The sequence below is a fragment of the Mchenga conophoros genome, linkage group LG16 (genome assembly GCF_057382185.1).
Source record: "Mchenga conophoros isolate Kocher_MC1m ecotype Shallow Benthic linkage group LG16, M_conophoros_male_GT1.1, whole genome shotgun sequence".
Classification (NCBI taxonomy): Eukaryota; Metazoa; Chordata; class Actinopteri; order Cichliformes; family Cichlidae; genus Mchenga; species Mchenga conophoros.
The window spans coordinates 14,792,485-14,818,490 of NC_140541.1; the positions used below are offsets into that span (position 1 = coordinate 14,792,485).

A 26,006-nucleotide genomic window follows, 5' to 3' on the forward strand; every position below is an offset into this window, starting at 1 on the left:
CTTTAAGTTGCTTGAAGACGTTTCACCTCTCATCCGAGAAGCTTCTTCAGTTCTAAGGTCAAATGGTGTGGAGTCCCAGATTTAAACCTAGTGGGAGTGACCCCCCACAGAGGGACAAAAGGACCCCCTGATGATCCTCTAATCGCCTGAGCCAAGGTGTGAAACTGGGTGTGGGTCCCAATCAGCCAGAGTTTCGGGTGAGCTCATTGTGAAACCTGGCCCCACCTTATCATGCGAATTCCTGAGGTCAGATGGCCCAGGATGTGAGTGGGCGTTAAGGCGTCTGGGAAGGGATCTCAAAACTGGATTATAGATATAAGCCTGAAGGAAAAAAGAAGGAACACACGCATGTAAAGGAAGCACTCAAAATGTGCAGCTATCCTAAATGGGCGTTCTTAAAGTCAGCAAAGAGGCACAGAAAAGAAGATCAGACACCAGCGAGGGAGGATAAGAAGGACAGACGCAACAACATTGTCATCCCTTATGTAGCCGGTGTATCAGAAAAACTCAGGAGAGTTTTCTCCAAGCATGACATCCAGCATTTCAGACCCAGCAACACGCTCAGACAAAAACTGGTTCACCCGAAAGACAAAACGCCAAAACACAAACTTAACAATGTGGTGTATGCTGTACAGTGCAGCGAGGAATGCCCAGACCTCTACATCGGAGAGACCAAACAGCCACTTCACAAGCGCATGGCACAACACAGAAGAGCCACCTCCACAGGACAAGACTCAGCAGTCCATCTGCATCTTAAGGATAAAGGACACTCTTTCGAGGATGCCAATGTTCACATTTTGGACAGAGAGGACAGATGGTTTGAAAGAGGAGTGAAAGAAGCCATCTATGTCCACTGTGAGCGACCATCTTTGAACAGAGGCGGGGGTTTATGACTCCAACTCTCTGCCATCTATAATCCAGTTTTGAGTTCCCTCCCCAGACGCCTTAACGCCCACTCACATCCTGGGCCATCTGTATTCCATTACAGTTACCATTTAAAAAGGTGGTAATTAGAATACAGTTACTTTGTTGAAATAAATGGATTACACGGCGGTATTTTCCTGTTTCATATTGTTGCTGGTCAGGACTGTTTGGGTTTTGTTTGTTCTGTTGTTCCAGACGGCAGCGTTACGGTTGCCATGGTTACAGGATGACTCGCTCTCTCTGCTACTGTGTGTTTCCTGGGTGAGAGAGCATGTCACTACCCGATCCGTACCGGAAACCCAACCGGAAACCCATGTTTTGAAGGAAGGAAGGTTCAGGGCTGAAGCAATCAGTATCATGGGCTCATCCGGTTAGAATAAGAAAAAGCAGCCATCTAATTCAGAATTATTCTCAGGGTTCTCCTTTTATTCTCAAATAAATAAGGCAAAGAAGGAAGGAAACAAAGACACACATGGACTGCTACAGCTCAGCTGCCGCCCCGTGTGGAAGTGAAGAAAGAGTGAGCCAAAAGTGAATGCAGTCCTTATATAATGTGTGACAGGTGATTGCAATCGAGGACAAGCACCACACCCAATCAAAGGTGAGAGAACTAAACAAGGTGCATCTGGTGAAGTGAGTGGGTGTGCTGGGATGTGCCAAAGGGTGGGTCTCTACAACAGCCGCCCCCATATTTTCTAGAGAGAAATATGTTGATATGGTCAGGATCGATCTTCGTCAGGAAGTGGAGGCAGGGGGATCAGACAGGAGACAGGGCGGATATAGATTTTATCCTGTACTAAGACCTCCACAGTTCTGATGCGGTCATCTGGGCTTTTCAGCAGGCGTGTCACTCTTCCTACAGGCCAAAGGGCACGTGGAAGGTGTGAATCCATAATCATGACAACAGAGTTCAATGTGAGATCTGGGTTCTCCTTCTGCCACTTGGGTCTTCTTTGGAGGGATGGTAGATAGTCTTTTATGAAGTGCCGCCAGAAGTGATTCGCGGCATGCGCGAAAGGTGTCTACTTCCGGTCAAAGCGTTTTACGATAGTTACGGGTCAGAGTATCTGTTAAGATGTTAAGAATAATAAGTATCTCTTAAAATATTTCCGATAATGAAACATTTAATATAATGTAGACAAAAACAAAAAAATAAAAAGATAGTGACGGATCAGTACTCCCCGATCCTTACTGCGCATGTGCAGGGGTTTTCTGCCACCTGCTGACCGAGCGAATGAACCCTATTGTAAACTGAATTAGCGTCATTACAAACGTGTTAAATTTGATTTAGTGATAGTCGAGTGTCTTTATGCTTGTCTGTGTGGAGAGGATTGATTGGAATAGTGATGATGATGTCCGCTATCACTGTCAATTGTCAGTAAATACTTCATCTGGCTGATGAATCTTCACGTGACATATTACAAAGTCTGTAATATTAACTCTGTAATTAGGCGCCATTCTTCTTATTTTACGGCGCTGTTGTTCAATCGGGGAACACTCTCTGTTGAGGAGAAAAGCATGAATTTGTTTGTATACAGATTATCCATAGTTTAAATGTTCCGGTAGTCGAAAAAGGAGGCAGAGCTGTTGAGAAATGCTAGGAGCTAACTGGGCGCTAACCGTATCATTCAAATATATTGAATGTCGCAATGCTGGCAAAGAGAGGAAGTGATGTAAGATTTGTGCATGCGGGGTACCGATCGAGTTTCCGGTACAGATCGGGTAGCGACAGAGCGCCTTTTTGTTGTTGTTGTTGTGCTAAGCTAATAAGCAGAATGCTACAGTCATAGGTCGTGTCCAAATTCATGGGCTGCATCCTCCTGAGGACGCATTTGTAGACTGATTACGTCACAGCGACGCGCCGAAGGCTGTCCAGATTCGTAGACTCCTCTGAATGCAGCCGACAAATGCGTCCTCCTTTTCCCCGAATTTGAAGGATGGGTCGGGTGTGTCCTTCGTGGCCTACCATATCCCAGAATTCATAGCGTGGCCCAGCCAAACTCCAGTTTCCAACAATGGCGGCCGCTACTAAGTTTTAAAATTACTCATACTAATCTTTCTGGGTCACAAAATAAACTTTTAACATATTTTCAGGCGATAAAGTAGCTGTGTAAACATCAAATATCTGCTCGGTTTATCAAGATATCGCATATTTTCAAAAGTGCTTCGACGTTTTCGGAGACGTCTGCTACCCACCAGCTCGATAGCTAGTTGGGAGCTCGAGGGTCAGTGAAGCCGCCGAGAACGGCACAACTCCCGGCACATCATTTTCAGATCACCGCGGAGTTTCACTACTCGGGTTAAACATAAGTCACTTAGACAACCTAAAAATGTTATTGTTGGGCTTTTTTCAGTGTTTTCTTTGTTCGTGAGTAAATCGATTTGGCTGAGATTAAAGGAGAGTGGAAAAGTACGAGTTGTCATCGAGCAGAAACGGGAGCTGGAAGCATGTAAATATAATAATAACCACTGCAGCCAAGAAGAGTGCCTGACGAGCCCAGTTGTAAGTAAGCTATTAAGACTAGACTGTACACCATGTTCGTGTTTTCCTCCGAAACAATAAGTTCCGTTGCAGCAGCCTTTCAACGCCTCTCTCTGTCTCTCGCAAGCAAAGTTGACCCAGACAACAAAGTAAAGCTAGTTTTTGGCTACGAGCCCGACACAAACCCGACGTATTAGCCAGAGGTCCCTTTACTACGGTTCGGAGCCGCGGACCTTCAGTAATAGTAATAAATCACACAGCAATAGTACATTCATGTAGTTGTAAAAAGCAAGATAATATATTAAGTAATCCAAAGTATTCAGAATACGTTACTCTCATTGAGTAATGTATTCTGAATACGTTACAAAATACATTTTGGGGCATGTATTCTGTAATCTGTAGTGGAATATGTCAGGTTTATATTATTGGATTGTCATTTATGCTTAGAAGTATTTACTCATATATGCTTAGAGTTTTATAATCAATTGCATGTTGATAGAGGTCTGATCCTTAGCAGTCTGTAAAGACTCTGTGTGCCTTCCAGAGTGTTCTGGCATACACACTCACATCCTGGGGTCACGAGAAGAGGTCGTACCTTCTTTTATTGTTTTATGGTATAGCAAACACAAGTATATCTGTTTTAGTCTAAGTGCCTTTTGTTTAGATGAACTGCTGGACTACCAGACCAGCAGGTTTAGGGAAGTCGTTTATGGGGTCACATCTTGACCACACACACACACACGGTACTCTTTGTTCACATGTGTACCTATGTTAATGAACCTATGCATATTCATTAAAGTGTCCTTAAATATCTTAAATGCTTTCATAAAATATTATGTTTCTCCATGAATTTAAGAAGATCAGAACAAAATAAACACTGCTCACAGATATGGAGGATGAACATAGACTTACAGGAAACAGCAAGATGTTAGTGATAAAAGATGGTTTCCTGGCAAAAGCCAGTCATAATTTGATAACAAGGACACCCACAGTACAGGCACATTATGCAACAGCAGCTCTGTACTGGATGAGTTACAACATATAGTCATGCGAAAAAAATAATCATCCAAAGTCTGATAAAAAACTAAGTAAAATAGGATTCTCACAACCTGTTTATCAATAAAAGGCAAAATCAGATGAAGATCTCCTAATTGCCACTCTCCACTTGTGCTAATCTAACATTTTTAGGAGCTGACCTGTTGTTTTTGTGCTGTTTCCAAGAAATTATAATGTTTATACAAGCTTCTGGATGTTTTAAAAAGCAAGAGAGAGAGGGAGAGAAATTCTCCCCTTTTAGCACTTTCATGTGTAACGTTATTATCTCATTCTTGTGTTGAGGTTATTTTTAATCACATATCACACAAATGTCTCTGCAGCAATGACAGTAAATAATCCATCTTTAAAAACTGATTAAAAATACTATCTAGCATGTTTCTATATAGTTTCTAAATAAGAACTTAAAGGTCTTAGGCAGGAGCCTAAAGTTTTAATTGCTAACTTTCTGATTATTTTCTTTATATGAATCTGAAATCTGAAACTTTAAAGTTCTTAAAAAAACTGCGTAAAGAAATTTAACTTTTATTAGTTTTCATATGACTATCATATACAAAATTATCTTTAGAAAGGATCAGATCCACTTTTACTGGTAAATTAGTGCTGTGAAAATCATATCAACATCTGAAATGTGTGACATCCTCGAAAGTTCAAAAAAAGAAGAACTTGAAACTACTGATAATTTGAGGTTACAAGTGCTGAGCTACAGATCTCACCATTTAGGAAATAGTTTGCCTGCTTGTGAGCAATGGAGGAAATTTCTGCCAGTGCTGAATCTGCTGAACAAGACAACCCAAAACTGTCAACACATCACACAGGTAGGAAGTGATAGATTTATTTTAACAGCTGTTGTTACTGTTGTATAATTCAGTCTTTTTTTTCTTCTCTTTTCAGGTCCAAAGAGCCGTAAGGAGAATCGTTATTTAGGTGTTATTGTGCTGTGGAGTCTGCTGGGTGTTTTGCTTCTTATTGGATTTGTCACTCATGGTGTCCACTGTGAGTCTGATTCTTCATAAATAATTGTTCAAACTGCCACTGAGTGCTGAATTAATATTTGACAAGCTAAGCAATGTTCAAAGTTTTTATGGTTTAAAATAAATCAGAAGCAGTCTAAGTATGAATGCACAAGATGTTTTGTGTCTCAAAAGCCTGCCCTAATTTATTTATTTCAGACTTTATTATGATTGAGGAAAGAGACAGCCTGAATGCAAATCTCTCCACTGTGAGTAAAAAACTTGCCGTCATGACTGAGGAAAGAGACCTGCTGCGTGCCAACTTCTCTGAAAATCTCAAAGAGCTTGAAGTGCTTCTGAGTTCTCTGAGTGAGTCCTTTTATTTACCGTTGTCTTTACAGTGATTCAATTCTCTAGCAAATACTGTTCTCCTTTTCTCTCACTGAGAAGAAACTTAATTAACTTAAATTAATTAAACTTAAATGCTTAAGAGACCAAATATGCATTGTCATTTGGGATTGTGGCTCTTCAAGACTTTGCACTCACTGAAATTATTCAAAATTCATAAAGTCAACCCAAGAAAGTTGCTGGATGATATTTCATTTAATTTATTTCCATCCAGCCATTCGCTTGCGCTTATCCAATTCAGGGTCACTGGAGCCTTTCCCAGCTACCATAGTGCAAGAGGCAAGGTACAACCTGGACAGGTGGCCAGTCTATTGCTGGGCCAACACATAGAAACACACAACACACAAACACACAACCATTCACACTCACATTCTCACCTATGAACAATTTAGATTCACCAATTAACCTAACCCCAGTAGTAGCAACATTGCCGACTGCATCACAAAATCAAACCAGTACAAAAATGCTGAAATTGATTCCTTTATAGAAATTGTAGTTACATTTATAAATTAATGAGTCTACAACAAATAGACCTTAATATAGGTAGTTACAGTCATTCCATCTAAAGTCAGACATTTTTTTTCTTTAGAACATTCTGCTTGACCATCACACATTTACATACAAATTTTATGGTTCAGAGTTTGAACACATCTAATGGGTTTTGTGATAATTTAGCTTCATATATTTCAAGATATATATCTATATATAGCACTTTTCTACTCTGCTTGAGCAGTCAAAGCACTTTTTTTAACATGCCTCATTCACCTAGTCCAGGGGTCGGCAACCTGCGGCTCTTTTGTCCTTGTACTGCGGCTCCAGGTGGTTTGGGAAAATAAATTCGAAGTATTTAGCTGAAGTGTATTTTATTTGTGTTTAGTTCTTTTTTTTAACTTGTAGTTCTAAATTGGAAGATTATTGTGGTATTGAAATATAAAAATAAAATTATATTTTATTATTTTTCATCGCTCAAAATAAGCGTCACACTCGCAGAAGCCAGTATACCCGTAGAAACGGGGTGCATTTATCGAGACTTTCAACTGTCAGGTCAAGGCTCCAAAGGCGATATGAGGGTGGCGGCTCACAACAGTTTTTGTTTGCTGGATAATTTTAGTTCAGCTGGGTGTCTTTCCTTTTGTTATATTTCTTTAAGAGTTCAAAATGTGATTTTCTCTGTAAAACTTAATGGATTTCACACACCTTAGTTGCTCTGTGGATTCTTTTAAAAAGCAGTTAAAAAGTTTTCTGTTCAAACAAGCCTTTTGTTGATCTACGTATTTTATATTCTTTACATTCTTTACATTTGATCTTTTACATTGTGTATAATGTCTATTGATTGTATTGTTTATTTTAATATTTGTGTACAGCGCTTTGTGACTGCCTGTCTGTTAATAAATAAACTTTACTTACTTACTTACTTTAGTTGTTCACACAAAGCATAAAGGTAAAAAAAAAATATATACAGTGTTATCTTCATTTTAGATGTCAAAAAGTATTTGCGGCTCCCAGTGTTTTCTTTTGCGTGGAAACCGGGTCCAAGTGGCTCTTTGGGTGTTAAAGGTTGCTGACCCCTGACTAGGGATGGGTATTGATAAGATTTTCACGATTCCGATTCCATTTTCGATTCTGTTTAACGATTCGATTCTTTATCGATTCTTTTTAAAAAGGAGAACCCTAAGGTCGATTAGCTTAGAACTTTGTTTTATATCTTATCTTTGAACAAGATAGAAATTTAGGAGTAACATGGCCTTACAAACCTAACAGTGAGATCTTAAGAGATCCACAGCCTACGGCTCTTTAATGGGGTGTCACAGAGTCCCCAGGAAAAAATTTTTTTAAATGTAAAACAATAAAATAAATATTCTTCTGTAGCAATAACAAAGTATAACATAAATTATTCTGTAGCAATTACACAAGAATATCCAGTAATGGCCCTGCCTACAATTAAACACATTCACTTACCGAAAATCGGGGGCATCTGCTGTGGCAAATGGGTGCAAGCCTTTTACCTCAAACTTAGTCACTGCTCGGTGACATTTGTCTATCCTGGCCTGAAAGGAGATGCTACCGGTAGACTGCAGCGAGAACTGCCAGCCAGACTCTGTCTCTCTCATCATGGTCACCTAAATGCACAATAATGGCAGGTTTTGTAATAAGGCAGATCGCGCTAACATAATATGCGCTGTTAGGTGATTATTTACCTGCCGCATTAACGGGAGAGGACGTGCAAACGTTACCGCTGCTGCTGGGTTGAGATTCACGAGTCCGGAGCGGAATTAAAAACACGACATTCATTTAAGGTCATCGCGTGTTTTGTGAGCAAATGCTTTTGCATATTCGTAGTGTTTCCTCCCTTAAATAATAATAATAATGGATTGGATTTATATAGCGCTTTTCAAGGCACCCAAAGCGCCAAAATATCTACTTTGCAAGTATTGCAAGCTGCCCTGTTGTCATCCGTTCTTGTAAAGTATGACCAAACTTTTGAGCGTTTGAGCCGCTTAGGCGCCGTGTTTCCTGCCAGGTAAATGACGCTCCGCAACGTGGTGACGTCATTCGGGCGACTGGAATCGATAAGGGAATCATTTGCAAAAATTCTCAACAAGAACCGGGTTTTGATACCCATCCCTACCCCTGACCTAGTCGAACATTCATACAAGCACTTTTCTTTGCAGGAGTGCTGGACTTTTTTCATATTTTAACTAGTCAAGACTTTTTTGATGTATTACAGATTCTGATTTATTTTGATGGTAATAAAGGTCTGTGAAAATTTCAGTCTTTTATCTCTAAAATGTTTTCAGATGTTCAAAAACTGCCTTAGATATCAATGTGTGAACAAAAGGCCTGAAAGTGGGTTAACAGACACATCTACCCATTGTCTTCCACTTATCCAGTTCAGGGTCTTGGAAGGTTTTGTGCCTATCCCAGCTGCTGTGGAGTGAGAGTGAGCGTACAGCCTGGTCAGGTCACCAGTCTGTCACGGTGCTAATACAACAGTTCTGACCACGATGCAGTCATAATATTTGTGGGCAGTCTCATCAGCAACATGGTCATTCTAGCCAAGACAATTATAGTTTAGTATCAGAAATGAAACTGATCACAACAAATAAAAAAGCACACCATTGATAAACTGGATCTGGGTCCAACTTCCACCAAGAAGGTGGTTACACAAATTTGTCTAGAGTGTTTTCATTGTCTTATTTTTTCAGACAGTCCACTCTGTTTTAATTTCCCCGCAGGAAATGTGTCCTTCTGGCTTTACTGTTCTTGTTGGTGTGATTGATAAAAGCAAAACTATTGAAGTACTAAAATTCCAATTAATTGAACAGATCAAATGAGCATTGTTATAGAGTTTTTTAAATATAATTCAGTAACTTGCTGAACTGGTATTTGTTGGTAATGTCTTCCAGAAAAAACATGTCCTTTAGGATGGAGTAAGTTCAACCATAGCTGCTATCTCCTCTCTGAAAGATCTGATTCCTGGAATGCAGCCAGAATGGACTGCAGAGCCAGAGGAGGAGATCTGGTGGTTATTGACAGCTCTGAAGAACAGGTACAGTGTTTATGTATATGAAAGGCCAGGAGTGACAAAATGAATTAATTAAACACACCATTAAATAATTAATTAAAATTTGAATTAATTAATAAATAAATATTTAAGTAATTAATTACATGCCTATTCATCTATTTAAAACATTTAATAAATTATTTAATGATGTATTTTTTTAATTCATTTTGGGACTCCTGATCCTCACCCGTAATTATATATAAATAAGGATTTCGCTTACAACTGGGACCACTGTTACCCTCACCCTCCATCATCTTCCCGAGCTATTTCTCGAGCTTCTCGTGTTCCTTCTTCCTGATATTGCTGTCATTTGGAACCGCTACATCGATCGCTACGGCTGTCTTCTTCCGTTTGTCTACCACCACTATGTCCGGTTGGTTAGCCACCACCATTTTGTCCGTCTCTATCTGGAAGTCCCACAGGATCTCAGCTCGGTCATTCTCCACCACCCTTGGGGGCATCTCCCATTTTGACCTCAGGACTTCCAGGTTATACTCGGCACAGATGTTCCTGTACACTAAGCTGGCCACTTGGTTATGGCGTTCCATGTATGCCTTGCCTGCTAGCATCTTGCACCCTGCTGTTATGTGCTGGATTGTCTCTGGGGCATCTTTACATAGCCGGCACCTGAGGCCTTGCCTGGTGTGATAGACCCCAATCTCTGTGGATCTTGTGCTCAGAGCTTGTTCCTGTGCTGCCATGATTAGAGCCTCCGTGCTGTTTTTCAGTCCAGCTTTGTCCAGCCAATGGCAGCATTTCTGGATATCAGCCACCTCCTCTATCTGCCAGTGGTACATGCCATGGGGGGGCCTGTCCTTCCATAATGGTTCCTCGCCTTCCTTCTCTTCCTTGGGTTTCTGCTGCCTGAGGTATTCACTCTACACGCTGTCAGTTGGGGCCATCTTATCCTATTACTAAAATACATTTTCTGTTTTTCTTTTCTTATTTGGTGAATAGTTTTACTATAAAAAAATGAACATTTTTCTTAACGTTAACACAATTAGAATAAAGTTAAAAAACCATGATGAATATGGTAATTTTACATTACATTTGCTGAATTAAAGTGTATCAGCAAAATCTCTTTAAATTTTTTATTAACTTTTTTAAATGAAGGGTAAAGGTTTTTCATAAAATAAAAAAAAACAGCCTGTTGATAGTGGGGCCAATTAGGAGCTGCCAGGTCAAAACCAACCCAAAACAGCTCACCCAAGGAGGGGCCTGCCGAGACTCTTAAAGGCACAGTACACACATATAAAAAACAATACAGACATACTGACACGCCCTGATTCTGTATATGTCCAGGGCTGTAACACCACTGAGAGAATATATTAACATCTTGATCACCTTGTTTAGACAGCATCAACAAGTTTTTGGTGACAATGATTTATTGATTGTTGAAAAAGATTTACAGCATGCTGCAGGTTAACGAGAGTGATTTACTATATTTGTTGTTGTGAAATTTATCTTCAGTAAAACAGTGCTGCTGTTTCATGCCCTTGTGTTTAGCTCTTTGTGCTTGGAGAGAAATCCTGCTTGTGCAAATCAACTCATTTTTGACTGATGGGGTGCAGTAGTATAAAGGAGAAGGGTGGTCCTAATGTGATTGGTCACCTTGATGGACACTTCAGGTTACTGCGTTAAATTCAGTTACACAGTGAAAGTGACATAGGCGCTGCTTGTGTCCGTATTTGTTTACATTTTGAAAGACAAAGCTTACCAAATTATCAACAGTTAATGTTTGATGCGTAGCAGTGGAAATGCAAACAACCATCACTGTATTACTTTACTGCTGAACAAATCCTACAAACCAGAGCAATCTAAGTTAAGTTCTGAAGTTGTGAAGCCATGTCACAGCTGTCCCATTAATCTATTGTACAGTATTACAAAGCTTTTATGACTGAAAAAACACATAACGAGGATCAGGAAAAGAAGTGTGCATCAGAACCTCTAAGGGCCAAATTTTTACTTTCGCCAAAATGCAGACATTTAAACCTTTGAACAAAAAGTTGCTCAGTCTGCATCAAACACATGTAACTGCACATACCATAACTGGACAGGAGTGCTTCAAAACGTGTCCTAGAATTATATGTTTTTCAGTATTAAAGTGAAGCCAGTGATAAATCAGTACATTCACTGGTGCACAGAACATCCCATGTAGCACAATTAGATTCATATGAATACAATACAATACAATACAATACAGTTTTATTTATATAGCACATTTAAAAACCCGAAGGCACACCAAAGTGCTTCACAGTAATATGGAGAGTCAACATAAGTCAATAACAGGGTACAAATCGGGCACTAGCACAGACAGGATAGAGGCACTAACAGACCAGGAGAATTAGATAAATACAAAATCTGCTAAGAAGACAAAAACAGCAGTAAAATTAATAATAAAATAATAAATTTAATAAAATCTAATAAAATATTTAAAAGTTTAAAATTTAAAAGATTTAAAAGGGTATTAACTGGTCAGGAAAGCCAAGTCAAATAGATATGCTTTTAATCTTGATTTAAGGGATTGGATAGAGTCCAAGGCTCGAATAGAAGCAGGGAGGCTATTCCAAAGGTTGGGTGCAGCTGAAGCAAAGGCACGATCGCCTCTGGTCTTCAGTCTAAACTTAGGTTGGGCCAGGAGTAATTGACCTGATGATCTTAATGCACAACAAGGAGTGTACAGATTGAGGAGGTCAGTGAGGTAGCTGGGCGCAATGTTATTCAGGATTTTAAAAGTGAGTAGCAAGATTTTAAACTCAATGCGATATTTGATTGTTAACCAGTGTACACTGTAAAAAAAATCCGTAAAAATACAGTACAATCTACTGTATAAACGTGAAGGAATTTTCCGTATTAGTCATTTACAGGTATTTTTCTGTATTTCTCAACTACTGCAATGCATTGTGGGAAAAAGAACCTGAAAAGGAGGGAAAAGTAAGCGCAAGAGCAGCCATTAGGCTTCTTTCAGGCTTCATCTGGATTTTGGATTCTGAAGTTGGAGAAACTGCCTTCAAATTTCTGTGGTAAGTATTAAAACTCATGTTTCGTTTTATTAAAATAATGTTTTTCAAAAGACTCCGTGTTTTTATTTAGAAAGAATTGTTAATTTATTTGTTAACTGGTTTCGGCTGTCTCCAGACAAGTCAGGAATATTTTGCTGACTCATTTTTTAAAATAATTGTTATTTAGGTTTAACATGACTTAAGCTTTATTTTAATTAATGTTAAAATAATTTTTACTGTGATACCACCAGTTTTGCCCTTCAGTGGCTGAACCAGTTTTCATAAATATTATAGTTAGCTGTCTGTGTCTCTCAGGGTATTACACAGCTGTGACTGCTAACTAGCTAATTAGCGAAAGTCAGTGATGTGGCTAACTGGGAAAGTGAGAACTTCATGGTTCTAGAAATTATTCTAGGACTCTAATAAGTACTGTATCAATACCTGTGTTTTACAGTTGGCTCTACTGTACACTTTAAAGGGTTTCAGGCAAAGTTACACTAACCCTAGTTTAAGCCTCAGACCTTCCTGGCTGATGCTAGCAAATGCTAATGTTAGCCTCTGATTTGGGCTGCTAAAGTAAAGACTTTTAGCTAGCTGACCAGCATAGATTATTTCGGTGGTTAACAGACTGTAGTGGTAAAATTATTGAAAGTATAGTTTCACCTCAGCACATTTACAATTACAGTATGTCTATTTTGTAGCACATAGAAATGTTTAGTTAATATTTACAGACAGACACATTTTCCCTGTAACTGTGTTTTTACTCCAACATTTGTTGAAAATGTAATTTATGAAATGCTGAGCAGCATTTCTTGTATGTGGAATATTTTTGTCACCCCACTGTGCTAATGTGATTAAATACTAAAAATTATTACTAAAAAAATTCAATAATAAATCAATAATAACTATTTCTTGATTGAACTATAATGTAAGCGCAGTGCTGGTGTGCAGGGGCTCTATATGCCTTGTCTATATCAAGCTTTTAGCCAAATATAAGCAGAGATATTTGTATCTTTCTTAAAAATCCAGATCCTTACAGATTATTTGAGAAATGGATCAACAGCTATCACTACTTGAAGCACTTTAAGTCCTGCAGTGGAAAAATATCCCTTATTTCACCTTTGATCACACACTTTGGTTTTCCAGTGCAGAGCAATGGCCAAGAAAAGGAAAGACTTCCCCGAGTGAAAAAAAAGATGAAGATACAAGCTGGTGATGATCCAGAGCAGCTGGTCTCAGGAAATGAAGAAAAACCCTGATCACCTTCTCTACAAACACAAGGTGAGTTTAATGTTGTGGTTGATTTAGTTTTTCAAGGTATGTATGTTACTTTAATTATAAACTGCTTTTGTTGCAACAGAATGGTGTTATGTGTATGCAACTCTACGTGAATTATAATCCTTTGTAGGGCTGCGTGATATGACCAAAGTCTCATATCCCAATATAAGACGTATCTCTCCTGATAACGATATATATCACAAAATAGTGCATTTTCTGTCAATTCTGTGATTCTCGGGCAACTCGACTTATGTGAAATGTTTTCAGTTGGGCGTCGTGTACCTGGAGTCGAGTGTTTTGACCGATGCATGAAACTATACATTTTTAGACATGAGTTTAAATGGCCGCCATTTTCTTTCTGAGTATTTATTAGACGCCGTGCTGCAAGGAAAAGCCTGTTCTAACGTTTGAGTCTAAGGATTATTTTGAGCACCTGACGACTCTTTTTTGCTTTTCATTCGTAAACTCTCTCGAAACTCTTTCATGTGATTCTTGTGTAGGTGGTTAAAGAGGTTTGTCGTGTTCGAGTGGTGGTGGGGACCAGTTTGTGGCATAATTTGCATAGTACAGTTTTCTGGGGCGTGTCAGACTTTTCATAACCAAACCATGTCCATGCTACAGAGGTAGCCCCTCATTTAACAATAAGGTCCTCGATTTCTTTTGACTGGTCCTTCTGGTTCTGCCTCATCCTTGCTGGCCATGCTGGTATTCTCTGTGCCTTCATCTGCGTGGTGACTGTAAGCGCCATTTATAGTTACTTGATGTTTTTATTTGAGGTCATTTGTTTGATGCATATTCTGAAATTTTATGTTTGAGAATAATGTATATCATTTCAGTTTAGTTTGAAAAGTCTCAACAGAAACTTGAGCTTTATTGTGAAAGATTTATGTGGAAAATAAACAAGCGGACGGCGGAGCCACACGATGGTTTTATCCTCATTGTTGGTAACGAAAGTACGCGTAAAAACAGTCACTTGTCCGTCCATAGTGTGGTTATTTTAAGTATAAGAGAAGGAGAGAACTTTAAGAAATAATATAGCAACTACAGTGACCATCAAAACCATGAAAAAAATATTGCCGTAAACAGTTTATTTTGCAACACCACAAAACAAAGAATAGTGTATAATATGAAACGATAGACATTTTTATATCGTAATCTGATATATATCGTCATATCGCACAGCCCTAATCCTTTTTTTGTTTATGTTGTTTATGCTCTAGGTAAAAAAAATTTATAAAAATACAAACTTTTTAAAAATGTCTTGTTGTTTCTCTTTTTTTCCTCAGAATAAATTGCGACTAGTCTCAATGGCTGACACGGAGGAGCAACACAGCGACACGTTAACTCCGACTGCTGCAGTTCCTGTATGAACTGAGCAACTCTTAAAATCCAAGGAAAAGCTGAGTGTATTTTACTTAAAGCTCAGATGGACCTTGATGTACTAACATGCAGGCTGCATTCAGGACTTTGTCACACTGTTATATGAAGAGCGGTAACAAGACTTTGTAGTAATTTGTCTTACTATTGTCTTATTTGTTGTGATTTAGGGTCTGTGCGCACAAGCAGAGGTTTTTGTTTGTAACTGTAACCTCGTTTTCAGAGCCTTGTCTAACATTTAATGGTCATGAAATATGTCAGACTTTTTCCTCTACTTAACCAGCTTAGAGAATTTGAACACCGTGGAGAAAAAGGTGTGCATTAAGGATTTTGAACTATGATGTTTAAGTGTTGTCACTGCTGAGGATTCGTGGACACAGATCCTTATTCACTATGCTGCTGTTTACAGTTTAACTTTTCATCAGAACAAGCACTTCTAATTATACTTTGCTCCTCACTGACAAAACAAGTCCCGTAAATACACTTTTATCTTTAAGTTTGGGACAGTAATCTGTCTTAATTTATTATGTGTTGTAGTTATCATATGGGGAAAAGTCCTGTGGTTATCCATCAGTCCTGTTCGAATAAACCCAAAGTTCAGGAACATCTTCTTTAGATTTGTTCAGTTGTATTCATGTGGCACCACTTAAACAGTCAACAAATTTTGACTCAAGTATGTTATATTGTAAGGTAAAGAGCCCAAAGAGTTAATCTCAGACAAATGTTCACACAAATGTGAATTACATTCACTTCATTAATGAAGTGAATGCAATTCAGTAATCAAAGGTGTTTGGCTATAACTGACTACATGTGTATACTGTATCATAAGTGGACAGAGATGGATGTAAACCACACCTTAACCATTTGGCTGAGGCAAAACTACCACAAGGCAGTGATTCTAACTAAAAGGTACTCTGGATATTATTAAATGTGAACATGTCGTTAAATATGACATTTTTTGTTTGTCAGGTGTCCTGTTTGAAGAAAACACTTGGTAGCCACTTGAATGAATGTAAATAAACACATTTACATGAGGGCAACCTGATTTCAAGGAAATAAAAATGCTCAAATTTGAAAGCTTGTGAGTTATTTTGTTCATGTATCAGCTGTTTAGTAGTTTTATGACAAGATGGATGCTGTCATTATATTTAAGTATAGTGTTTGAGTTAAGGAGAATAAAAGAATATTTAACATTAATTGTACCAATGTTGTTGTGTACGAAGCACAAATTAATTTAAGTTTTAATTTATGAATTTTTGAGTACATGGTGTACTAGGTTGTAATTGCATAGAAATGTACGTTTAAGGATATAAAGAACTATATTTAATGAGTTACAGTGAAAAGAAGTGCTTGGAAATAGTAATATAAACAGAAATTTCAATTTTTCTATTAACGGAAAATATCAGTTAATGATACAGAAAATATACTGTGAATAAACGGAATTTTCTGTTTTATAGCTGAAGGAAATGTCCGTAAATAGTACAGAGAGTATACTGTAAATCTACAGAATTTTCCGTTTTATCATTTACAGAAAGGTCTGTCAAACCTCCGTAAAAAAACAGAAAATGTACTGGCAGAAAATTACCAGGACATTTTCTGTTTTTCTACGGAATATTTTTTTACAGTGTAGATCAACAAGAGCCGGAGTAATAGGGTCAAATTTTCTAGTTCCAGTAAGAAGGCCGCAGCATTCTGAACGAGTTGCAGCCTTCGAAGAGAGAAGGCTTGGAGACCACAGTAGAGAGAATTACAATAATCTAACCTGGAGGTCACAAAAGCGTGGATAGGTTTTTCCAGGTCCTTGTGCGGTATATAATGCTTACCTTTAGAAATATGGCGCAGTAGAAAAAAAACAGATTTAACTACAGATGATACTTGCTTATCGAGCTTAAAGGAGCTATACAAATAGACACCCAGGTTACGCATAGAATCACAGAGAGAGTTAGCTAGGGGCCCCAGCAGGGCAACAAGCTGGTCTCGAGGAATATGGCTGTTGAACACCATAACTTCAGTTTTTTTCTCATTTAAAACGAGAGAATTTTCTGACAGCCAATCTTTAACCTCTCTCAGGCAATCGTACAGGGAGTTCAGTGATGCTGACAAATCATCAGTCAGTTGACAATAGATTTGAATGTCATCAGCGTAAAAGTGATAAGAAATATTGTATTTTTGAAATATGGAGCCCAAGGGTAGCATATACAAAGAGAATAATAAGGGGCTCAATACAAACCCCTGGGGCACACCACAACAGAGAGGGGCAACAGAGGAATGAATCAACTAACAAATTGTGGTATGATTTAGCTACAGTGAATTAGCTTCAGTTGTGGTGTACAATTTAAAGACTAAACAATTATTTAGAGTTTGAAGACTGTTTTAATGCAGAATATTTATACATTTTACTGTAATAAAAATGTATTTTTTACTGAATAAAAACATTGATCAAACCAAAATTTAAGTAATTTAAAGAAAATTGTACAGCAAATATTTGAGCAGTGACAACAGACAGCAGACAGATGTGTGCTGGTCCAAGACCCGAGACCACAGTGATGAATCTACAGTAGACATGACTAAAGTAAATCTGCTGGTTAGCTGCACAGATACAGTAAAACCACAAAGCATAAAAACTAGTGCTGTCAAAATTAACACGTTAATTGTTGAGATCAACGTGAAATATTTAATGCGTTAAAAATTTTAATGCAATTAGCGCAGTAGGGATGGCTATTGATAAGATTTTCACGATTCCGATTGCATTTTCGATTCTTTTTAATGATTCGATTCTTTATCGATTCTTTTTTAAAAAGGAGAACACTAAGGTCGATTAGTTTTGAACTTTGTTTTATATCTTAACATGGCCTTACAGACCCAACAGTGAGACCTTAAGAGATCCACAGCCTACGGCTCTTCAATGGGGTGTCACAGAGTCCCCAGGAAAAAAATTTGTAAATGTAAAACAATAAAATAAATATTCTTCTGTAGCAATAACAAAGTATAACATAAATTATTCTGTAGCAATTACACAAGAATATCCAGTAATGGCCCTGCCTACAATTAAACACATTCACTTACCGAAAATCGGGGGCATCTGCTGTGGCAAATGGGTGCAAGCCTTTTACCACAAACTTAGTCACTGCTCGGTGACATTTGTCTATCCTGGCCTGAAAGGAGACGATACCGGTAGACTGCAGCGAGAACTGCCAGCCAGACTCTGTCTGTCTCATCATGGTCACCTAAATGCACAATAATGGCAGGTTTTGTAATAAGGCAGCTCGCGCTAACATAATATGCACTGTTAGTTGCATTAACGGGAGAGGACGTGCAAACGTTACCACTGCTGCTGGGTTGAGATTCACGAGTCCGGAGAAGAATTAAAAACACGACATTCATTTAAGGTCATCGCGTGTTTTGTGAGCAAATGTTTTTGCATATTCGTAGTGTTTCCTCTCTAAATGAAATATCTACTTTTCAAGTATTGCAAGTTGTCCTGTTGTCATCCGTTCTCGGAAAATGTAACCAAACTTTTGAGCGTTTGAGCCGTCATGTTTCCTGCCAGGTAAATGACGTCCCGCAACATGGTGACGTCATTTGGGGCGACTGGAATCAATAGGGGAATCCTTTGCAAAAATGGCAAACAATTCCAAGGAATTGAAACAGTGGGAACCGGTTCTCGACAAGAACCGGGTTTCGATACCCATCCCTAAAGCGCAGTTTTGGGGTTTTTTTTTATTTCCTGTAATCTAAGATCTTTAAACTCATGAGCAGCTCTGGAGGAGGGGGCAGCATTGTTCTATGCTGGCATTTGGCCTGATAGAAATGATTAGAAGAAAAAGAAGTGATACCATGCTACTATAGCTAACACATGCGAGCATGGAGGAAGACTGACTTTTGGGTGGAAAGTTTCTCTTTAAGAAGTTTCCTGATGGCTTGTTGGACAAAATGAGAGTAAGGTGGACAGTTTGCAAAGCTAAATTCAAGTACCACAGAAGCAGTTCATCACTGGCGTATCACCTGAGAGCAAAACACCCAACTGAATCCGCCTCTACGGGACCTCGCCAATCTACGCTTCAGGAGTATGGTGCTCGTGGACGAAAAACAAAAAATGGTAGAGAAAAATTAACCAATTCCTTGGAAATTTGGATAGCTAAAAACTCCCGACCAGTTAGCATAGTAGAAGATGATGGACTGAGAGAAGTCATTCGCGCTGCATCAGGAGATGTATGTTACAATCCGCTCTTGAGAGGAACCACTGTGTCGAGACTGCATGCTTTGTATGAGGACCAGAGGGCTCAGCAGTCCAGTAAGCTTGTGCAAGTAAGGAATGTCGCTCGCACTGGAGACCACTGGACTTCGGTGAACAACAATAATTACTTGGGGCTCACAGCACATTTTATTGATTACGATTGGACTTTACAATCGTTTGCACTAACAGTGAGTAAAACTGAAGAGAGGCATTATGCTGAGGTGTGTGCTGACCATTTTCTGAGTGTTGGAAAATCAGGGACAATCAGGACTAACCACGCTTGGCACCGACAGTGCTCGTAACATGGTTGCAGCCGCCAGACTACTTCCATTTGAACACAGCCCTGCATGGCCCACATTCTGCAAAAGAATGGTTACAGTTTCTCTTAATGACAGCACATTTGAAAGGGCTCTGGCCAAATTTCACAAGATTGTTGGACATTTTAAGCATAGTCCAGCAAACGCTCAGGAATTAAAGGCACAGCAAGCTGCACATGGACATCAAACAGAACCGCTTGTTCAGGACGTTCCAACAAGATGGAACTTCACCCTAGAGATGATCAAGCGGATCCAGAGAAACAAATCTGTGCTGACCACCGTCCTGGCTCAGCAAAACAGCAAGGTGACCATGTTGACTGACCAGGAGCTTCACAGACTGCAAAAGCTGGAAGAACTACTTGAACCTTGCCAGCATGTGTGCTTGGTTCTTCTGATTCAGATACAGAGGAAGACGCTAATGACCGCTGTCTGAATCTGTACAAAGCAGAGCCCAAAATTGACGTAGGAGAGTGTCCACTACAGTGGTGGTTAAAGAGAGAAGGAGCACATTCCAGGCTGGCACCTATTGCACACAAGTACCTGTCAACCCCTGCAACCACAGTGCCTTGTGAGAGCTTATTCTCACTCTCAGGTCACATCATTCAAAAGAAGCGTGCTTCTTTGTCATCAGATAATGTAAACAGAATAGTCTGCCTCAGTAACTGGCTTAGTGCAAAGAAGGACTAAGCCAAATCGCTCCTTTTTAAGTGAAAATGTTCAACATTCTGGGTTTTCAGCTGTGTCTTTTTCTGTTTTAAATACTGAGTTTTGTGCACCCTTTATTGTTATGGTATTCTGTTATGGTATTCACTTTAACCTTTTGGCCTGGGTTCAGTAACTGTTGATGACCTTGAAGGTTTTTTAAGTTTTCACTGTGTTAAAGATTGATGAAAACTATTAAAATTCACTTTGAATGTCAGCATATATTCTTTGTGTTTATTCTGCATTTACTTCATTGTATTGCATAAATGTCTGTTACAACCTTAAAATATAAAGCTGAAAAAACGTAATTGGAGCCAGGCTATTAATCAAGTAATTACGATTAATCACAATTAATATTGATTAATAACAGAAATTGTGAGATTAGTTAGTAGCTATATGTTGTGATGTGGTCCCGGTGATGTGGAAGACATCATGCCTCGTCCCTGTACCAAAGACGCCACGTCCCAGTGGCCCCCAGGATTACAGGCCCGTGGCACTGACCTCTCACATCATGAAGACCCTGGAAAGGCTCATCCTGGACCAGCTGCGACCCATAGTAAGACCACATCTGGATCCCCTTCAGTTCGCTTATCAGCCTCGTCTCGGAACTGAGGACGCCATCATCTACCTGCTCAATCATGTCTACACCCATCTGGACCAGCCGGCGAGCACTGTGAGGGTCATGTTTTTTGACCTTTCCAGTGCTTTCAACACCATCAGGCCGACCCTCCTGGGTGATAAGCTAGCAGCGATGCAGGTGGATGCTTCTCTGGTGTCCTGGATTGTTGATTACCTGACAGGAAGACCACAATATGTACGTCTCCCACAGTGTGTGTCTGACAAGGTGATCAGCAACACAGGGGCACCACAGGGGACTGTCCTCTCCCCCTTCCTCTTCACCCTCTACACCACAGACTTCAGCCACTGCACAGAGACCTGCCATCTTCAGAAGTTTTCTGATGACTCTGCGGTGGTTGGATGCATCAGCAGGGATGATGAGACAGAGTACCGGGCTGTGGTCGACTCCTTTGTCACGTGGTGTGAGCAGAATCATCTGCAGCTCAACGTGGCAAAGACCAAGGAACTGATCGTGGACTTCAGGAAGACCAGGAAACACTTGACCCCTGTTTCAATCCAGGGGGTCAGTGTTGACATTGTGGAGGACTATAAATACCTTGGAGTACACATTGACAATAAACTGGACTGGGCTAAAAACACCACAGCACTTTACAGGAAGGGCCAGAGTCGTCTCTATTTTTTGAGGCGACTGAGGTCCTTCAACATCTGCCAGAAAATGCTGAGGATTTTCTATGAGTCTGTGGTGGCCAGTGCGATCCTATATGCTGTTGCATGCTGGGGGAGCAGGCTGAGGGTCGCAGATGCCAACAGACTCAATAAACTGATCCGTAAGGCCAGCAATGTTGTGGGGATGGAGCTGGACTCCCTCAAGGTGGTGTCGGAGAGGCGGATGCTGTCCAAGATAAAGACAATGTTGGATAACACCTCCCACCCACTCCATGACATGCTGGTCAGTCACAGGAGCTCGTTCAGTGAGAGACTGAGATTACCGAAAAGCACCACTGAACCACACAGGAAATCATTCCTGCCTGTGGCCATCTCCCTGTACAACGCATCCACTTAACACACTGTTTGCTGCTACAACTACACATGTTTCTTGTTCAGCTATTTATTTATGAGTGACTTATGTATATATATATATATGTATATATATATGTATATATTGTACTATTCTTAGTTAGTGTATTGTCTGTCTTGTCTTAATGTTGGTTTATAATGGAGCACTGTAACAAAAAATAATTTCCCCCTGGGATCAATAAAGTATTCTGATTCTGATTCTGATAAGACCCTTTAGATTTACACAACATTATAGCAACAGTGATAAAAGTTTTATTAGACACTAGTTCAGATCAGACAAATGAGCTACTTACTAAAGACAGCCTGTAACATCCTCCTCTCCTGTCCACAGACTGACTGTTCAGAGAATCTTTAATATTATTTAGATGAATTACAGTGGCGCCTGAACCCACAGTCAGTGAAGCTCTGCAGCCAGATGTGTACAGCTGTGTTTGACTGATCAAAGTGCACTCAAAGGCAGCATCATAGGCACAGTTTACATTCATTTACATTTTATAATAATAAGTTTATGCACTTTTTCCTTTTTTTAATGTTGTTCTTTTTTTTCCTTTTAGGAATGATGCATTCTTCTTATTACAGTGATTTTTCTAAATCACAAGAGCTATGTTGTACACCAGATTAAGGGGACAGTTTAAAAGATTTGTTCAGCAGTAAAGTAATCCAGTGATAGTTATGTGTATTTCCACTGCTACAAAGGAAATGAATAACTGTTGATAACTATTTGGCAAACAATTTTTCAAATTACAAACAAATAGCAGTGTATGCAAAGCAGACAATCTTGGTGTGCGATGGCTTCTTTATGCACATTCTAAGCGCATGGGTTTCTTTAAATTTAGAAGCAATGAATTTAACTGCGCCTGTGAAATTACATCATTTGCTCGCATTATGTTTTTTTCTCGCATGCGAACTATGACATAAAAAGAATTTCATAGTTTATATGTAAAATATGCAAATAAAAACTTGTGGTTTAAAACTGAAATGTTTTCTCTTCATATTAAACAGACCTTCCTCTCTATGATCACCACAAAAGAAACGTGTGTGTGTGTGTGTGTGTGTGTGTGTGTGTGTGTGTGTGTGTGTGTGTGTGTAAAACAGAGGTGAGCATTCTTGCTAATTATCTAATCATCTTGCACAATGACAACCATATTGATCCACAATTCTCTAACACTGCATAGACTAAAATTGTGGTTTTAAAGTAAAATAAAAAGATTTTTCTTCATATTAAACAGAAATTCCTCTCTACGATCACCACAGAAGTTTGGATTGGTTTAAATGACAAAGAACAGGAGGGAACATGGAAATGGGTAGATGGGACTCCACTGACTCTGAAGTAAGCCTTCACTTGGTTCAGTTCATTACTTTTATTAAATTTCCAAAATATTTCCAAAATTTGTTAAACCCACAGATGAATGCAGATTGTTCAGTTTGCATATTGGTTGAGCCAAACGGCTTCCCAAAGCTTAAAGATGCATGCAAATGACTTGATTTTTGCCACACTGAGCCAAGGCAGTAGTTATTATATCAGTCAAGATGTCTGTGTAATCTGGGCTCATGTGTTTGTCTTTATACTTTGTATAGTCCTGTCTAACAAACACCATGTACTAAAAAAAGTAAAATAAAATATATATTATTTCCATTGTTATCTGTAATTTGGTGATCTTAATGTGCAGTGTGTTTATAAAAACTCAAAGCTGCTGATGGAAAATTTGTTTGACAAAACTCCTCACACAAACACCAAAGACTCATTTTTTCCTCAATAATAATAAAATAATGTTGTTGTCACTGACCTGCTAGGTACTGGGCAACAACACAACCTGATGATGGTGGAGAAGAAAACTGTGCTTATATCAATAAATGGGGAAGGTTTTGGAATGATTATTCTTGTTCATATTCTCATCAATGGATCTGCGAAAATACACCAAACCACAGTACAGTTTCTTTAAGATCATTTATTCATAAATGTTTTGCAGTTTTATCTATGATTATAATTCTAGATTTGAATCTGTTTTATTTCATAATTATGTGTTTTGTTGTGGCTAAAAATTTGCATTTGCTTTTTCATTTTACCTTAGTGGAGACTTCAGAAGGTGGTTAAGTTTGGGGTTTCTGACAGTTTTTTATTGTGGTTTTTATTGTTTAAATTGTTGTATTTATTAAAAGTTTTCTATTATTTTTACTATATTATAAATAATGACACGCAAGTAAATAGACTGTTTAGATCTTTGTGATCAAGTCTTTGGAGGATTTTAATTAATTAAACAGAATTCATTGTTATACAGTTCATAAAAGATCATTCATAAACTGAAATGTTATTTGTTTGTAATTTCTTCCAGATAAAACATGTCCTGTAGGATGGAGCTTCAGCCATAGCTGCTATCTCATCTCTAAACGCTCTGCTCCCTGGGATGCAGCCAGAATGGACTGCAGAGACAGAGGAGCAGATCTGGTGGTTATTAACAGCCCTGAAGAACAGGTACAGTGTTTATGTATGTATGTGTTATTGAGCTGTAAATAAATTCAAACTACCATTTTTAATGTAAATAGCCTTTTATTTCAGCCTTTTTTAAGTGTTAACACATTCAAAATAAAGTAAAAAAAATCATTATGTATGATGTGTATGAGCATTTTTAAAACATGTTTAATGTTCTAGAGTGTATCAAAGAAATCTGTTTAGACAGAAATTGTATAGGGGGAAACAACCTGTCAATAGAAGAAGCGGAAGAAGAATAAGGAAATGTGGCAGTGTAGCAAGGATAAGGAAAACAGGATATGGTAAAGATGCCTGCAGTCCTGTTTCACTGCAGGTAACATGTATGTGTAACATTGTAGTGACAAATAAAGGCTCATCATCATGATGCCAACAAATGCAGTGGATACAGCATACATTGCAGGAGAGAGCATTTGCAAGGCAAGGGGCAGGAGTGACAGGAAGTCCAGTAACTTACAGAATACTATTGTACTATGTTTGGTTTCCACAGTTCCAGTTCTGATATTCTATGTGTTTTAGTAAAAATTATGTTTAAGTAAAAGTATGAGTCCACTGACAAAATATATTAACATTTTGACTACATTTGTTTAGACAGCATGAATAGATTTTGGTGGCAATGACATACTGATTGTTGAAAAAACATATGACAAATCAATTACAGATTTGAATGACTGCTATTGAGATTTGAGTGAGTGTTTTGCTGTGTGAGCTGTCAGGAAATGCATCTTCAGTGTTGCACAAAAATGTGTCAAAGCATTAAAGAAAATTCAAAGTTTTAATTATTGCTGGCTTTGGATTTTTAAAAGAAACTTAGATAAAATAAACTGCATGTTGGGTCTAACAATTAAACCCCGCTGACTCACAGACCAGTCACTTGTGTACAAAAGCAAGACCACAGTGCTTTCTGTCTTTAACTTGCTACAAGGGGAGAAGCACCTTATCTGATCTAAGCCAACTCCAAACTCCAGCCTTCCCTCGCAGCCATTCAGTGGCTACACAAACATCTCATTAATCATGCGACAGATAAGACACTCACATGTGAACATGTGTCGTGTGTGTCTGCAACAGTGAACATGTGATGTGTGTGTGTGTGTGGTCAAGATGTGACCCCATAAACGACTTCCCTAAACCTGCTGGTCTGGAAGTCCAGCAGTTCATCTAAACAAAAGGCACTTAGACTAAAACAGATATACTTGTGTTTGCTATACCATAAAACAATAAAAGAAGGTACGACCTCTTCTCGTGACCCCAAGATGTGAGTGTGTATGTCAGAACACTCTGGAAGGCACACAGAGTCTTTACAGACTGCTAAGGATCAGACCTCTATCAACATGCAATTGATTATAAAACTCTAAGCATATATGAGTAAATACTTCTAAGCATAAATGACAATCCAATAATATAAACCTGACATATTCCACTACAGATTACAGAATACATGCCCCAAAATGTATTTTGTAACGTATTCTGTTACGTTACTCAATGAGAGTAACGTATTCTGAATACTTTGGATTACTTAATATATTATCTTGCTTTTTACAACTACATGAATGTACTATTGCTG

The 26,006-nt window shown here is 38.8% G+C and overlaps 1 protein-coding gene and 1 long non-coding RNA gene across 2 annotated transcripts in view; both read left to right on the forward strand.

Moving 5' to 3' along the window:
• The first annotated feature begins 5,207 nt into the window (after positions 1-5,207).
• The window catches only part of LOC146556444 (C-type mannose receptor 2-like), a 32,703-nt gene continuing 11,904 nt past the window's right edge, over positions 5,208-26,006 (forward strand). Inside the window, exons 1-7 of the mRNA XM_085250524.1 lie at positions 5,208-5,277; positions 5,354-5,455; positions 5,632-5,781; positions 9,228-9,370; positions 23,184-23,284; positions 23,749-23,882; positions 24,288-24,427. Coding sequence (XP_085106650.1) covers positions 5,208-5,277; positions 5,354-5,455; positions 5,632-5,781; positions 9,228-9,370; positions 23,184-23,284; positions 23,749-23,882; positions 24,288-24,427 — 840 coding nt within the window. The remainder of the gene's footprint in view (positions 5,278-5,353; positions 5,456-5,631; positions 5,782-9,227; positions 9,371-23,183; positions 23,285-23,748; positions 23,883-24,287; positions 24,428-26,006) is intronic.
• Positions 12,172-16,144, forward strand: LOC146556445 (uncharacterized). Its single transcript, XR_014889067.1, has 3 exons — positions 12,172-12,408; positions 13,534-13,668; positions 14,952-16,144. It is a non-coding gene; the product is annotated as an uncharacterized LOC146556445 (long non-coding RNA).